This window comes from Protopterus annectens, chromosome 6.part1 (genome assembly GCF_019279795.1).
Source record: "Protopterus annectens isolate FY-2018-M chromosome 6.part1, PAN1.0, whole genome shotgun sequence".
Taxonomy (NCBI): domain Eukaryota; kingdom Metazoa; phylum Chordata; order Ceratodontiformes; family Protopteridae; genus Protopterus; species Protopterus annectens.
Window position 1 is genome coordinate 434,978,419 of NC_056738.1, and position 18,069 is coordinate 434,996,487.

Consider the following 18,069-nt stretch of genomic DNA (forward strand, 5'->3'; position numbering starts at 1 on the left):
CTGCACTAACTGCTAATATCTATAGGGAGACTGTTTATTGTGTTAACTAAGTGCTATTGTTGAGCTATAACTATCACACGCTTGGAAGGTGTAGTTGCCTTAGCTATTGGTTAAACTAGATGCCAACAAACATGTGCTTTGTTTTATAACATACCCTATTCTGCTTGAATCAATCTATAGCTCAACGGTGATGCTAAGCATAGATGCTTTGTATTATTTGTAGCATGTATGCAGATCTTGCTTTGTGATTAATTCTAACACCCAGCAATATATCTCTCCTTCTTTCCCAGAAACTCTTCGCTTGTTCTTATCCCTCACTCTGCTCTGCCCAGCCCAATCAGACGGATCGTAAAGATAGGTGATTTTCCGTTTGAGAACCTGAACCGAAAAACAGACTACTTTGTCTGTAGTGCTAAAAAGACATAAGGTTGCTAACCAGTTATAGTTCTTTTTGTCTTTATGTATGTCCAGCTAGGGTATCTGCAGCACTGGCAAAAGGAGCTAAGGCCCCTCTCCTATGTCTTATAAAATAGCAATTACAAAGTTACAGGCAAGAGATAGTTTGTGCAAATTAATTGACTTTTTTGCACTCAAATCCTTTTTGTGCTCCATGCCTTCCCTGTCCTGAACAGAACCCACAGATTGGCTCTGCAGTCATGAGGTCTGGCTAGGACCCGCTCCCCTCCTTTACCCTACCCCCATTCCCACCCACCCCCATATCAGTTAAATTTATTTCTAACCCCACACCACCTGACCATCCTTAGCACCAATCAACTACAAATTCCCATCTCCTCTAACCATACCCCTTACCCTCCCACCAATAAAATCACACACTAGAATAACACCCACTTCATTCCCTTCCTTATAGTTATCCCCTAGAATTGCCACTAGTCAAACACTGCTTCAGTACTACAATGCAAACACTTCTATCAAATATATTGCTAGCCCTAGCTACCATAGCCCACCTAACATCAATACAAACCAATTTACCACTTCACAATACCTCCTACCACACAACACATAGTATACCATACCCTACAACTCACACACACTTCCCTATCTGCCCCTCACTATTTAGAGATACATATGTACTATACTCATACAGGACCTGCCTACCAAATACATATACCAAATCATTTCAAACTAAATCCTATATAGAAGTAGCTCACACCATTAAACACATCATACTGTCCAGCATAAGTTTCTTTATTTCAGGTGATATACATTCAAACCCAGGACCACGTGCTACCCTACCCTCCAACAGGCATAAATCTGACCTACTAATCCTTCACATAAATATTCGTATCATCTCTAATACACTTGCAAATCTACATGCATTTATATCCAAACACTCCCCAGATATACTAGCTATAATTGAAACTTGGCTTAAACCCAAAATCCCAAATGAAGAAATCCTACCCCCAGGGTACAATATCCTAAGACTAGACAGAACAGGAAGGAAAGGAGGTGGAGTGGCAGTTATGTTTAAAAACACGCTCAACCTTCAACCCTTACAACTCTCATTGCCAAAATTCCAAAATGCAGAAACCTTAGCCTCCATGCTAACTATAAACAAAACAAAGAAAATTAATGTTCTCTGTAGTTATATTCCTCCAGGAAACAACTCCCCAATAATTGAGGAAACACTCCAGTGGATCTCACATAACCTTCCACAAGAGACCATTGTACTAGGTGATCTAAATATCAGCTGGTCAACCTGTAACTCCAACAACCCCACTAACCACATTAACCTCTTTGGATATTCCAAACTTATCCAAGAACCCACAAGAACAGATAAAAAATCCCATAAGCAGTCTATTCTTGACTGGATACTAGTAAACTCTCCCAAACCCAACTACACATCTGGCTGCTTACCTGATGTCCTCAGCGACCACCACCCCATCTTTCTCCTAAGAAAACGAGCCTCTATTCCACAACCCATAACATATAAACAAGTTAGAGATGAGCGGAACTTAGATCCCCAGGAACTTAACACTATACTTAAATTATGTAACTGGAAACCACTTCATTCCCTAACATTAGACCAAGCTGTCAACTACTTTAATAGCACATTTCTCAACATCCTTAATACTGTTGCACCCATCAGGAAAATTAAGGCAAAAACAAACTATGCTCCATGGCTTACCAGGGATACTAGAGCCTTAATAAAATCTAAAGTCAAAGCCTGGAAACAATGGAAAAAGACAATTCTCCACAAAATAGTCAAAGATACCAACAGCCTAGGAATCAAGCCAAAAAAAACAAACAAATTTAGACAAGCAGAACTATTACCTAGGACTACAAAAGAAACACTCAAATCACCCCCAGAAATTCTGGTAAGCCATCAACTCCCTCGTAAAACCTGGCAAAACAACCACACCCTCTCCTAACCCCCCCGATATCAACACTGACATAGCATCCCAATTTAATCATCACTTTATAGACTCCATACAGTCACTATCTAAAAAACTATTGTCAAATAACTCCGCACTGACCCCATCACAAAACCCAATAACTATACCCTCCTTTACTCTCTCACCCATTCCCACTTCCACCATTAAAAAGCTCCTCCTAAAACTCAAGCCAACTACCCTCGCAGCTGATAACATACCTGCAGACTTCCTAAAAATAGCTCCAGAATCCTTATTCTACCCCATTTCCATACTTATCAACCGTTCAATTCAGGAATCCTACATTCCTCAGCTCTGAAAAATTTCTCATATCATACCCCTCCACAGATAAGGAAACTCATATGACTTCTCCAACTACCGCCCCATAGCCATCTTGTCTCCCCTTTCTAAACTTTTTGAGAAATGTATTCACACACAAGCCATGAAATTCCTTACTGCTAATAACCTTCTCTCTCCCACACAACATGGCTTTTGCCCTCACCATAGTACAACCACTGCTGTCCTCTCTTTTACACATCAGGTCAACCAGTACAGAAGTGATAACTTTGTTTCTGCCATATTTCTGGACCTATCAAAAGTATTTGATATGGTCTCACACCAGTTACTCTTAAATTCTCTAGCTACCCTATCATTTGCTCCTGCCACTATAGACTGGTTCACAAACTACCTATCCGACAGACAACAGTCAGTTTTATGGCAAGGAATTCTATCACCACAACTTCCAACAACTATTGGTGTTCCACAGGGCTCAATCCTGGGTGCACTTATTTTCTCTATCTTTACAAACAACGTTGCTAATGCTACCCAACAAGCCTGACTCATACAGTACGCAGATGACTCAATACTCATCTGCGCATCCCCATGACTAACCACCTTACAAAAGCTTACCCAAGGATCTATTACCTCCATAGAGAAATGGATGAATAACATTCAGCTTATTCTCAACCCAAATAAGACCAAATTACTTCTGTTTTCTCCTAATAAATCCAAACACTGTCCCCTCTCCTTCACCATCAACTCTTCTAATGGCACTGTCATATCTCCAGCTAGCCATACTAAACTCCTAGGGGTAGAAATAGATAACAACCTGTTCTTTGATGTCCATATAGCCCAAACTGTCAAAATGGTAAACAAAAAAATGGGAACTCTCTATAGACATAAAAAATGCCTTACAGACAAGACAAGAATCACCCTCGCTCAAACTCACCTTCTATCCATTCTGATGTATGCTACACCTACCCTAACTCAGGCTAGAAAAACAGCTCTTTCCAAACTTCAGGAATGCTATAACAGCATTGCTAGGTTTGCAAACAACTCTCCCTACAGAACTCATCTTTGCCAGGCTCTAAGGGACTTACAATGACTAGAGCTTCCACAACTTCTTACCTATCAACAAATTCTCATAGCTTTTAACATCCTCACCTACCCTAAAAAAACTCCGGCCCTAACTCATCTACCGTCTCACTATTCTACCTCTCGCCCTCTTCGGTCTGCTAACAAGTCTCTCCTTAATATTACCAGGGCAAATAACACAGCAGGGAAAGCATTACTTTCCTACACCACTGCAAAAGCCTGGAATAATCTCCCTACTTCTATTACTTCTACCTCCTCCACCCAAACTTTCAAACATTTACTCAAACTTCATCTTACTAAAAACTGGATATGTCCATGCACCACATAAAGTACCCTAGATTTTCCCTCTTTTTCTTTACCTAATTTTTGGATTACATAACTTGAAGAGTTGTAGCCTATTAACTTGACAAACAGATGACACTAGATAAATTGTAAATATACTTGTTGGTACTACTGTATGTGCCATTAATGTTTCACTGATTTATATGTTATATGCCTTCTTTAATATCTCACTTGTTCATTTGTTCTATGATTGCTTGTTTATCCCTCTGCTTTTAATTATTGTTGATAAACTGCGGAGCTTTTCTCCCCGGGCCTCCGCTGAAAATGCCTCTGTCCAGTCGGACTATCCCAGTTAACAAATGTAAAATAAAATAAAAAATAAAATAAATTACATTTATTTTAATGGTGAATTTTTTCATCAATCTAAAGCGGTAGCGATGGGTGCAGTATGCGCACCCACATACCCAAATTTGGTTTTAGCAAAATGGGAAGAAAAATATTTGCTAGATTCTGTTTATAAACATTGTTGGATTCTTTATAAAAGATTTTTGGATGATATCTGTGTTTTATGGGTTGCCTCAGAAGAAGAGATTTTAGGTTTTATAGATTTTTTTAAAATTCACTTATAAATATTCCCCAGAAAAGTTAGAATACTTGGACATAGAAGTTTATAAGAAAAATAATTCTAAGGTACATAGGAAAATAATTCTAAGGTACATAGGAAAACTTCATATTGTAATTCATATTTACACTTTAAGAGTGCACATCCTTTTCATTACAAACAAAATATTGTGAGAGGTCAGTGTATTAGATCTAGCAGAATGACCTCTAGTAGTGATGATTTTGTTAAAGAAATGTTGTTCCTCAACCAGATGTTTAAGGAGAGGAATTACGCAGAGGATCTCCTTATGGGGGTACAGGATGAGGTTCTCAAAGGGAGAACTGGAAGATATAAACCTATTTTAGGGTTAGAGTCTGAGGAAATTTTTATGGGTAATTCTAATAAGGGGGAAAATTTTGAAAGGGCATTAATTATCGAATACAATGGTAGTTCGAATTTAGTCAGAAAAATTCTTATAAACGAATGGAACAAATTCCTTGCACTCACTGATTTAGAAATGATTAATAAAGATGATTTAAAGGTGGTTTATAAGAATGCAAGAAATCTGAAAAAGTTTCCTACAAAGTAACAATAACCAAAACGTGGGGACCAATAAGAAGAGACATGGAACTTTTAAATATGGTCGTTGTTCACAATGTGAATATATATTTAATAAGGAAGCTGTTACCTTGAAAAGTAGGAATACAATGCAATGTTAAGGAGCAAAGACTATAGTAATTGTGATTCTGGGGGTTTAGTATACCTAGCTGTATGTCAGTCATGTCAAGCTTTCTATACAGGGAAAACAGAACGAAAGCTTAAGAAAAGAATTTATGAACACATGTATGACATACAGACTAGGAAAGACAATAACGCCCTTTATAAACACACATTAGTATGTCCTGAATTGTATTTTCTATTTTTTGTGATAGAAAAAATAAATATGGACAGACGTGGGGGCATGTGGGAAGAAACAATTGAATATTGAGAATTGTATTGGCAAGTGACTCTACAGGCCAACAAAAAAACAGGGTTGAATGAGTATTTATCACTTGCCCCTTTACTCAAATTAAGAGTAGCTAAACTAATGTATACAGGTATATAGCTTTGCAGCATGCCCCTACCTAAGATAAATATGTAATTAGTAATGAGGAGAAATAAGGTTTTACTTACTGGGGTTTTATAAAATGTGTTTTATAAAATGTTATTTATTATTTTTTGCATATAATTGTATTTTTTAACATTCAACATTATTTATTTATACCCTTGGTTTCCACACAAATCAGCTATGTATATACATTTTTTACTGTGTTTCAGTTTTCATTTAATGAATGCTATATATTTTGTGCCAGTAGATGGCGATAGAATACCACTTATTTAATGAGGATGTAAAGCATGGATTGATTCATTTATATATACTTTTATGGTTTTTAAAAACATTATTTAAAACACTTTTATAATATTTTTACTAATATTTATATGATTAAAGTAATATGTATACAATAGGGATATGTTTGCACATGACAAGTCATTTATTTTAATGTAAGCTAATAATTTAAAAGTATTATGCACTTTTATTATTGGATAGCTTTACTGGTGATGTCATCATTTTAAGTATATAAATTGAGTTAGTTAAAGATGGCCCACATCTGATGAAGTGTATTAAACGAAAACCTAGAGGTTAAAACGTTTGTGTTTATGTGTTACTGCATGTGGTTGTACAACTGCTTGGAATTCATTCAATAAACGAGTGTCTATCCTTGGCTTTATTGCTTCGCCTGACAGTGGTACTAGTGTGGATTATTGGTTTTGTGCTTTTGGTACCTTTTTGCTTTCTTTTTTGGGATATCTATATATATATATATATATATATATATATATATATATATATATATATACACATATATATATATATGTGTGTGTGTGTGTGTGTTCCAAAACACAAATAGCTTTTTCCACTACAGAAAACTGGATGCACAAAAACCATCTCTCCCTCAACACCAGTAAATCTAAAATACTAATTTTCCACCCTACCAAGGCTTCTTCCTTTGACAAAAACACTTTCACCGTCCTAAGCCAAACCAACACTCCAATAGAAGTGGTCCCTTCCGCTAAATTCCTTGGCATTACCATTGATGAACACCTCAAATTCGATCTCCACATACAACAAAACATAAAAAAAAAAACACCAAAAGTTAGGCATGCTCTACAGGAATAATCTATTTCTTTCAAACTCCTCCAGGCACACCTTAGCAACCACCTACCTCCTTCCCTCTCTCCTTTATGGTGCCCCTCTACTAACTAATCTGTCTGCTTCCCTCACCTCTAAACTTGAAGCTTGCTATAATAAGATCTCTAAATTCGCCACTAAATCCAAAACCTCAACCCACCACTGCCTTACCCTTCAATCTCTGAACTGGTTAGAACTCCCTAACCACCTTGACTATCTTCAACTAACAACCGCTCACAAATTAATATTCTACCCAGAAAAATGCCCAGCTTTATCCAACATCCTTCCCCCTTACATCCCTAACCGATCATTGAGATCAGCACAACAAAACCTAATCTCCATTCCCAGACCTAAACATTCTGCTGGCCAGCTTCTACTATCCTTCTCTCTAGGCAAAAAATGGAACTCTCTCCCTCCTTCACTTAGGACTATACCTAACACGGAATACTTCAAGACCCAACTCTACTCACACCTATCTTCCAAATGGAAATGTTCTTGCTTTCACCCTATATAAATTGTAGTGATTTACTACACTAAGCCACTCTCTACCCCTGCCATATCTGCTCTCTGATTTCATTTCTAATTCCCAAAATGATTTAGTCAACTCTCAGTTGACTGTAAAGAGAAAAATATTGCAACTTATGTAAAAAAAAAAAAAATGATGTTTTTGTTATTTTGCACTGTTCTTACTATGTATACTTACTGTTTGGACATTTCTATTGTATTTTATCTTGTGCATTTGTAACCTTGATTGTACTGCCTTTGGAGCTTTTCTCCCCGGGCCTCCACTGAAAATGGGTACTTCATGGCCCAGTGGACTTCCCCGGTAATCAAACTGAAATAAAATAAATAAAATAAATATATATATATATATATATATATATATATATGTATATAGAGAGAGAGAGAGACACACACACACACACACACACACACACACATATATATATATATATATATATATATATATATATATATATATATATATAAGACACATTTGTTTCATTGTGTTGAGTTTTGGCAGATCTAAAACTTGATGAAACAAAACCATTAAAAATATCCCAATGAACCAAGGAAATGGACACTAATGGACCTGATGCCCCTGCAGAATCCATGTTAGTGTTAATCCCTTCATAGGCCTGAGAAACAAGTATTAAAAGATGTGCTTTTCCTGCTGAAGCAATTTTAGCAATCATATCCTGGATTGGGGTATGTTTTGGTAATACTGATGATTAAGTTGCAGTTTCATGAACCTGCAACTCAAGTAATTAATGTAGATTATATACACATTGGTGTGCGTGTGTTTGCGTGAGTGTGTGTATATCAATCTGTGTGTGTGTGTGTGTGTGTGTATATGTGTGTATGTATGCATATATAAATAAATATATATATATATATATATATATATATATGTATGGGTCTATATGACTTGGTCGACAGTTCATATGATCGACTGTTTATTTGGTCGACAGTTCATTTGATCGACAAGCATTTGCTCCCTTCCCCAATGTTGTGTGACCCTGGAGTTGATATATATAGTTAGTGGGGGTGTGGGGGGCACAGCCCCCCACATTGGGGGGTGTGGGGGGTGAAGCCCCCCACCTAAAATGCTTGTTGATCAAATGAACTGTCGACCAAATAAACAGTCGATCATATGAACTGTCGACCAAGTCATATAGACCCATATATATATATATATATATATATATATATATATATATATATATATATATATTATCCCACAGGATGCTCAAAACCAGGAACATTGCAGAGATCAACAAAAATCCTGGGACATGGCACAGTGGTGAGGGTGGCACAGTGGCGCAGCAAATAGTGTTGTCACCTCACAGCAAGAGGTTTCCCAGTTTGATTCTCAGCTGGGTGTCTTCTATGTGGAGTCTGCATGTCCTCCTTCTGTTCTTGTGGGTTTCCTCCAGGTGCTCCAGTTACATCCCACATTACAAAGACTGTAGGTAGATTGGACACTTTAAATTGGCCATAGGTATGAGTGTGCATGCGAGTGTGTGGTGTGGAAGAATTACTTCAGCATGGTTAGCCACCTAGTGGTGTAAACCATAGGTCTAAGTGATTGTCACTGTTGAAGTGACACTCCGACCCCATGTGTAAAAGTGGGAAAAAGGTTGTGGATGGATGGAGGTATAAAGAAAATCGCAGAAATAATAAAATAAACCAGGTAGATCATGACAGAATAAATAGTTTAATAAATGCAAGCTTTCAGATACAAATCACTCTTTTTCAAGTAGTTCAAAACTCCACTTCATATTCATATAAATAAAGTAAATTAATCACGTGATTAATGGCACAATCCTCTTGATTTTATTCAAAAGCTTCAGTCTTTTATAACATAATTGTCTTTTCAGGTTCATTTTATTCTTAAACACTATCCTAGGAACCGTACCTACAATTCTTACAATGTCAAGGGAGGAGTATAGTGTATTTTGTGCAAGTACACTACTATTCACTAATTTTTATATTTACCTTAGGTGTCATATTTGCATTGGTTTGTTATTCAGTAAACCCTTTATTTTTGTGGTGATCTTTTATTGCATTTATAATTACAGATGCATTATTTACACTTGGTAGGGAACATTTGTTCCATATATTTGCTTAGCTTTGTATCTTGTGGCATCTTCTGCTTGAAACCTGTCCTCCCATCAGGCATCATCATGTATCCATAGCCATGGAATTTTGCTAATTACTATTTGCAAATTTTCTTTCTTCTTACTTTGTTTTACATTAAGAAAAGAATGCATCTGTTTTGCTTTTAAATTCCGACAAAATCAAACATATGTTATTTTTCAGAGTAAAAAAGGAATTTGACAATATTCCAAATTTGGTTGTTCCCATTAGGTGTTGCCACAGTGGATCATCTGTTTCCATTTCTTTCTGTCCTCTGCATCTTGCTCTGTCACACCAACCACCTGCATGTCCTCTCTCAAGACATCTGCATACCTTATCTTAGGCCTTCCTCTTTTCCTCTTACCTGGCAGCTCCATCCTTACCATCTTTTTCCCAATATACCCAGCACCTCTCCTCAGCACATATCCAAACCAACGCAGTCTCTCCTCTCTGGCTTTGTATCCAAACCGTCCAACCTGAGCTGACTGTCTTATATACTGATTCTTTATCCTGTCCATCCTTGTCACAGCCAGTGCAAATCTTAACATCTTTAACTCTGCCACCTCCAGCTCTGACTCCTGCCTTTTTTGTCAATGCCACCATCTCCAAACCATATAACATAGCCGGTCTCACTACCCTCTTGCGCACCTTCTCTTTCACTGTTACTGGTACCCATCTGGCACAAATCACTCCTGATACTCTTGTCCACCCACTCCACCCTGTCTGTACTCTCTTTTCACCTCTCTTCCACAGTCACCATTACTCTGAACTATTGATCCCAAATATTTAAAGTCATCCACCTTCGCCACCTCTACTCCCTGCATTGTCACTATTCCTCTATCCTACCTCTCATTCACATACATAAATTCTGTTTTAGTCCTGCTGACCTTCATTCCTCTCCTCTCTAGAGCATATCTCCACCCCTCCAGGGTCTACTCACCTTGTTCACTACTCTCACTACAAATCACAATGTCATCCGCAAACATCATAGTCCACGGGGACTCCTGTCTGATCTCATCTGTCAACCTGTCCATCACCATTGCAAATAAGAAAGGGCTCAGAGCTGATGCTTGATATAATCTCACCTCCACCTTAAACGCATCTGTTGTTCCTGCTGCAGACCTCACCACTATCACACTACTCTTGTACATATCCTGTACCACTCTTACATACATCTCTGCCACTCCTGACTTCCTCATACAATATTACAACTCCTCTGTAGACAGCCTGTCATTTGCTTCCTCTAAGTCCGTAAGGACACAGTGCAACTCCTTCTGACCTCTTTCCCATAACTTCATGTTGTGACTGATCAATTTTATCCCTCTGTAGTTACTACAGCTTTGCACATCACTCTTATTCTTAAAAATCAGTACCAAAACACTTCCCCACTCCTCAGGCATCCTGTCACTTTCCAAGATTTCATTAAACAATCTGGTTAAAAATTCTACTGCCATGTCTCCTAAACACCTCCATGTTTCCACAGGTATGTCATCTGGACCAGCAGCCTTTCCATTCTTCATCCTCTTCATAATTGTCCTTATTTCCTCCTTGCTAATCTGTTGCACTTCCTGATTCACTATCCTCACATCATCCATATTTCTCTCTCTCATTCTCTTCAATCATCAGCCCCTCAAAGTACTCTTTCAGTCTGCTCAACATACTCTCCTCACATGTGAGTACGTTTCCCGCATTATCCTTTATCACTCTTACCTGCTGCACATCTTTCCCAGCTCAGTCCCTTTGTCTAGCTAATGGAAGTTTATGAACGATACTTATGTTTTCAGTCACACATGGATAAAAACTACTAGGTATCATTGGTATTTCTCAGCCTTGGCAGATTAATTACAACCCAAGGAATAAAAATGCACAATATCCAAGACAAGGGTTATCAAGTGAGATAAAGCATTTATAAAATAAGGCTACTAATATCAAAACTACCAGCAAAAATCAGAAGAGAAGAAATCCTTGCATATTTTCTTTTTTGCCTTTATTTATTGGTGTTTATTGATAAAAGTAGTAGACTGATCCTATTAAACCTAGTTTAGCCACAGTGGGGAGTGGTGCATGAGTGTTTATCTGACATACACTTGAAAGATACAAAAGTTTAAGTTCACTACATAAAGTTGCATTTCTTTTCAGGAAGTGTCAGTGTAGTAATTTAGCCAGTGCAAGGCCTGTGAGGATGGATTATGATATGGTTTAGTCTACTGATGAATTTGTGAAACAGAAGGAAGTAGACATTTGTGCAGGTTTAGCTCAAAAATCCCAGATGGTAGAAGCACTTCAGATAGTTACAAGGAGGTCATCCCAGAGACTTTTTGTAACGACTGAAAAGCTGTCCTCAGATCTGTGGAGTGTTCTCTATAGGTTTATGGCATTATTACTATTAGATGTGAGGATTTAACTTATCAGCATACCAGACAACTATGGCATTGATAGACTATTTGTTTTTATATATGGTCAAGAGAAAGCTAAGGGAGTCATTTGGTACTGGGGCGGTGCAGTGGTGTTACAAGTGGAAATCTGTTGATGCAGTGTGAAAAGATTTTGAAGTTCTGAAACTTTTTTTGGGGGAGAAATAAGCTAGAAGTTAAAGTTGCAATGTTCCCCTTGTTTATGATTGCACTGATCTCAGCATGAGAAATCTGGAAGTTCTACATCAGCAGTATAATACCCTCTATTTACTTTTAATTTTAAAATAACTATTTGTTTGGTCTTGGACAAGGAGGGATCTAGAGAGAGGCCTGGATATTGAAAATAGATGTATATTAAATATTACTGTCATAGAAGAGAAAAGGTAGGAGTATGGGGATTGTTTTAAGTCTTGGGACCATAGAAAATATGTATTTGTTTTTCTTTGTAATAAATAAAATAGCTGTTGCTTAACACTTCAGACAAAGATCTAAATGCAAATACAGGCATCATTCATCTTGGTTATCATGATATGTGTAGCACTATTTAGCCACCTAGGAATGAATGCGAACATTACACAGAATACGGGCTAAATACCGTTCTGTTATAGCTCCTTAGTCAACACACTGTACTTCATTTCACTGCACATTAACATTAAAGGAAATGATCACAACAAATATGCAGGGTGGATACACTTAGTGCCCTACAGTGTGCCTATTTGACACTGCAGAAGTAATGCCGGGTGACAGTCACAAAAATGTTGCACTTTTTGCCCCATTGTAAGCAGATGATTCATATTTCACTCTCAAACATTGTGTCTTAAAAGTTTGCTTGGTTTTGATTCTAGTGTTTATCCTGTCTGAAGCCTAATACAATTTGTAACTGTAAATATTCAATTGTTCGGATAACTGTGCAACTGTGCAATGAGCTACATTCACATACACCTCCCTTATTATGTAGCTATGCCAGACTTTCAAATGTATATTTGTGCTATATGTATATATACTCTTGCCACATATGTTTGCTGTATTACCAAGCCATAACTCAAAACGGATCTTTTATACTTCAACACACTAATTCAGTTACTTAACATAACTGCCTAAAGATGCATTAATTTAATTTCACTGTTTTTATTAGTGTTGTATAGCATGAATTTTCAGTATGCATGTAATCATCTGGCCATATAATAAAATGGACAGTGTCTGACAACCCAGCCAACAAAATATGCATAATGATAGCAAGAATAAGAAAGAGAAAGGATTGCTGTACATTATTTAAGCCTGTTATTCAGCTATGTATCCACTGTATGACACTGTGTCAGCAGCATTAAATGAGGAGCACACAAAAAATATTATATCACAGCCTATTTTATTCATAGTTTTACAAAGAATAAATGGCATGCTAGATTTATTATTCATGTAGTGCAGCACCCTTTCTGGGTCTAACAACTAACTAATTTATTCTGTTTTGGTTTTTTTCTTCCCAGAAAAGTCAACAAGTGCTACAGAGGCCGTTCATGCCCCATTATTGTTCACTGCAGGTAAAACTGAATAAGCATGGTAACAGCTTTGATGTCATGCTTACATATATGATGTAAATTACATATATGAAGTAAATTATTCATTACGCTGTGTACAGCTGACTGCTACAGAAACAAACTTGTAAAATATTGTGTTGGAGGCAAAGGCATGGCGAGTATTGGTGTATTGTAATGCTTCTTGATCATCCATAGTATACAAAACCTGTATCACATCTGGCATTGAAAGTACTTTTCAACATGGTTCATGTATGTTTGTATGTGATCTAAACATGAGCTTGGCTGCCACATCATTGTTCTTGCTGTAGAGTTGTAGAAGTTCATGCATCACTGGAAAAAATATTGTTCATGAGAGAAGTACAGATTAATAGTAAGTGGGGGAATGGGCACATTGGTCAAAAACACTGTAAAATTAGGACTGTAAATGCCACCACCTTAAACAGGTTTGAGAGCAGAGCCAAGATGTAGAGTTCAGGTTGGCACTGCTAGATTATTATGGCTGCAGGACTGCTTCTGCCTGTGGTGGATGATATTGCGATAAACCATTGCAGACAGACTTGTAAGAATAAGAAAATCTTGTTCATCTACTAGGTTTCCTTGGGTTTTCCAAATCAAGAAGATGCAGACCTTACAACAGTGTAATTAGACAGATACAAAGATAGAGTGGAAATAAGGAAATGAAAGGATCAGTGCACGGAAGTACAATATTTGGGCACTTTTTCCTTCCAACTGTATTTGCCATTGAGTGACATTTGCCTGAAATAGGCTAAAGTTCTGTAAGTACTCATTAAGGTAATTTCTACAAGAAAAGACAACTTCATACTTTTGTCAAATCCTAAAACTCATTAGTACAGCAGGCAAGCATGATGGTGTTACAGAAGCTGTATTTGGACAACCAATGGCCTCTTGTCTTCCCACCTTATAAAATGCATATATAGGTGGTGTCTAAGGTCACCCCCCTGTAAATTTACTAAGGTGGATATAATTAACATAATCTTCCCTCCCCTCCTTCTTAACAAATACTGTCACTTCTGGAATCACCCCCACTTTTGTTAATTAAATGAGCCCATGTGTAGGGTTGCGAAAGTTACTAGTTTCTTATGTCTAGTGGCACTCCTTCACCTTCCAGACATACCAATGTTAATCTAAATGTTCATTTTCTAGGGTTGCCCACTGCCATTCCCCATCCCTTAAAATAAGTTCATGCTTGTTGTATTAGGTAGCTCCTACAATTACCCAAACCTAGCAAAGTAATAGATTACACATTATAAAATGACTGGCCATTAGCATTCAAAAATGAGCACGCTGATTGGTCAGCCCAATGAGCGTGCCCATTGTAAATCGAGCTTATACCAATAGAAAAAAGTCCAGTCACCCGTACTTTTTTCCATTACTATATGCTATAACTTTTTAAGTTTTCTTCACCATAAAAAAATAATAATAACATTAGAAATCTTGACAATCCAGAGGTACAAGAGAGAAAACGCTAGGAAAATCAGGTACGTTATTCAGAACTAAAGAAAAGTACCTGATTTTCCTTGTATTTTCTCCATCCTGTCTCTCTTGTACCTCTAAAGTGTCTGAATGTCAATCTTATTTAAAAAAAAATGAGCAACGAAGATTTTACTTTCTCCATTGCTTCCTTTCCAAAGCACTGATGCACTGTGTAAGTGTGGGAATGTAAGCCACATACGCATGCGCAGTACATAAAAAAAAAAATCAGTAGGATACCTAACAAAAGCAGAAGAACACAATGCAGCCATAATACAAAGAAATTATTCAAGAAAAGTAAGTAATTTTTTTCTTAAATAATGTCATTGTATAATAGCAATAACTGACTCCGTGGTGTGGTATATTGAAGATTTACCCACAATTGGCTTTGTTTAATCACTTGGGCTTCACCCTCATGATTAAAGCACACCATCCGTTAATAAATCTTCAGTATACCACACCCACATCATCAGTGATTGGTATAATAATTGTCTAGAGTTGTGCCCCTCCAGCATAGTGTTCCTGTAACTTAAGATACACTAAAGCATTGGGTAGCCCTCTCCTCACAATTGTGACAGTTTATTTATTTATTTATTTAACATTTGTTGACCGGGAATGTTTTACTACAGTACTCCTTCTGTTGTCATGTCACAGTAGTGCGTCATATGGCTTAATAATGGAGAAGGTATGAGGGACTTAAACGTACCTTAATAATATCAAGCAATAAAGCCCCAGGTAATCGCTGCAGCCTGCATTAATATTTACCATTTCATGTAAATAACTAAGCAAAATGTTTAAACCACTGTAGATTTAAAATAAAAAATCTGAAAATGTTCTGACTGCAGAGAAGTAACTTTTTATGTCATGGCAACATACTGCATTTGGAGCATAAATTCATTACTTCTGACATAACTGATTTGCAAATGACCATGACAATGTAAGTTGTGCCACTGCTTCATATTAATTGCATTGGGTGTTATGTGGCTCATACTACTTACCACGTCTTCTAACAAGGACAATGTGGCCTTGATCCTCAAAGCTGATACTGTTCTACCTTTTGTTTCTCCTGTGGCAGTTTTCTATATGCTGTGAGATGTGAAAAAGTAATTTTGTGATGCCACAATTAATCTTTCTGCTTGGTATAGTCAGTAATATATTCCTCATTATGATGCACAATATTGAGCCTAGTGTCTCCAGCTAGTGTCCTATATTCCTTTTCTCCATACAGAATATGAATAGTGTCTGCTGCACAATAAACCGTGTGTTGACTCTGTCTGCTATTTTCTTGCCACTGGAGTTATTTTTCATTTTAACAAAGGTCTTTACAATTGCATGTACTACTGTAGATATTGCTTGTCTAGAGGGTTTTTCCTGTAAGAGAATTTCTTTTTGGTGCACCTAGGTTTTTGTTGGCTGCCATGACTGCTTGCATGCCCCATTTGTGGGAAATCCCACCTCCAGTCACTTTTCTCTATAGCAGCAGTAGTAGAACACATGACAAGTTTAGTAGTCCTCTTTCATAAATATACTCAACACCTTTCTTTCTAATACATCAGAAGAGATATTCCAGGGTTCAAAGGTCCTTATCACCAAACATCACTGTCAGTCTGAGTAGTTCAAGCAAATTCTAGGAATGTAGGCTCCTGAAATGAATTAAAATGTTAACAGTTATGGACAGCAGCAGTAATCCATACATTATACTGTATATAACATTCCCCTTGACTGGAACCAGAATGAGCCCTTTGTCCCTCTCCTCTGTCCCCTACACAGTCTTTCCTTCATCCCTGCAATTTCCCGAAACACACACATTGTACTTAGTTGCTCATGTTTAACTCAGGTACTGAGCTGCTGAGGTCTTTGCAGACCCTGTCCAGAATCACTACAGTACAACTTCATAATATGCCTTCTCTGACAATTGTAACTCTGTTGCTGCAGAGTATCACTGTTAATATGATGTTAGTTTTTTTGTGACTGGCCAGTTCTGATGTCCAGGGATATACAGGCCTCTGTGAGCTTTGTGTTATGGAACAAAATCTGTTTCATACATACAACACAGTTTATATCTTTCCTGTGTACATAGGTATAAAATGCTCAGAAGAAGCAAAAGGTATCTTTGTAGTTGTCTACATGGATACAGGCAGAAATCCAGCATGGGCAGGCCAAATACTTTGCTAAGTGAAGCAGTTTTAGATGGTGAAGAGATTAAAGATTGGTCAGTATAGATAAAAAGAGTAATTAGTGACATAGTAAGAGGAAATGGAAAATAATAACAATCAACTGAATATATTACATAAACAGAAGCAGAATTTGATCATATATAGTATTTTAGTGAGTGGTAAGTAGAATCAGAAGAGACAAGGTTTGGAAATTACCAGATTTAGTAACTAATGAACTGCATGTAGTGGGAACACAGAGCTTTGCAGCTAAAAAGTCAACATGCAAAACAGTCAACTTTCACAGGAGTTTACAGTGTAAACATTATTGTATCGGTATCCCACCATGCACCTGCAGCCTCCAAACGCTCGCATAGTTCGACACAAACCAAGTCTGAGACTTACGTTTCAACTGTCCGGAATTCTGCAGAATGTCCCAGATTTTATCCTCATATTTTTGCTCCGCTACTCTTAAAATCTTTGATTGTTTGGCAAATCACAATGGTTTACAGCTAGTCACTAATACCAGATGTTAGAGTTTCATACTTCTTATGTTCAGAAAATGCATGTTGATCCCAAACCGGTCATTCTCTTTTGACTTCTTAAGCGAATTACAGTAATAAATTTACCTGTTTTTGAACCTTTGTTCCTCAATTATTTTGGCTTTGTCCAGCATTCAGGAGCATGATGTTGAAAGCTATGCTTTAAGATCCTGTAGCATTGAAAGTATAAGAAAAATTTCATTACCCACAAAATTCCATACTTTTTAAATCTGTACAGCTGCAGTATATGACTTTCATTGGATTTGACTAGACTTAGTTAACTCTGAGTCTAGATATGACAGGACCCAGAAAAACACCAGGCTACACTGATTTTCTACCTACAGGCCTTCTTAAAAGATTTTCATTTCACATTTCTGCAGGGTGGTACTCTTTATGGCACATGTTAATTTATTTTTA

General features: G+C 37.2%; 1 protein-coding gene across 2 annotated transcripts in view; it reads left to right on the top strand.

Annotated features, from left to right (window-relative positions):
* PTPRN (protein tyrosine phosphatase receptor type N) overlaps positions 1-18,069 on the top strand; it is a 2,492,130-nt gene that overhangs the window by 2,446,879 nt on the left and 27,182 nt on the right. For both annotated transcript variants that reach the window (XM_044075862.1, XM_044075864.1), the window contains one exon: positions 13,416-13,469. In XM_044075862.1, the coding sequence (XP_043931797.1) occupies positions 13,416-13,469 (54 nt within the window). The remainder of the gene's footprint in view (positions 1-13,415; positions 13,470-18,069) is intronic.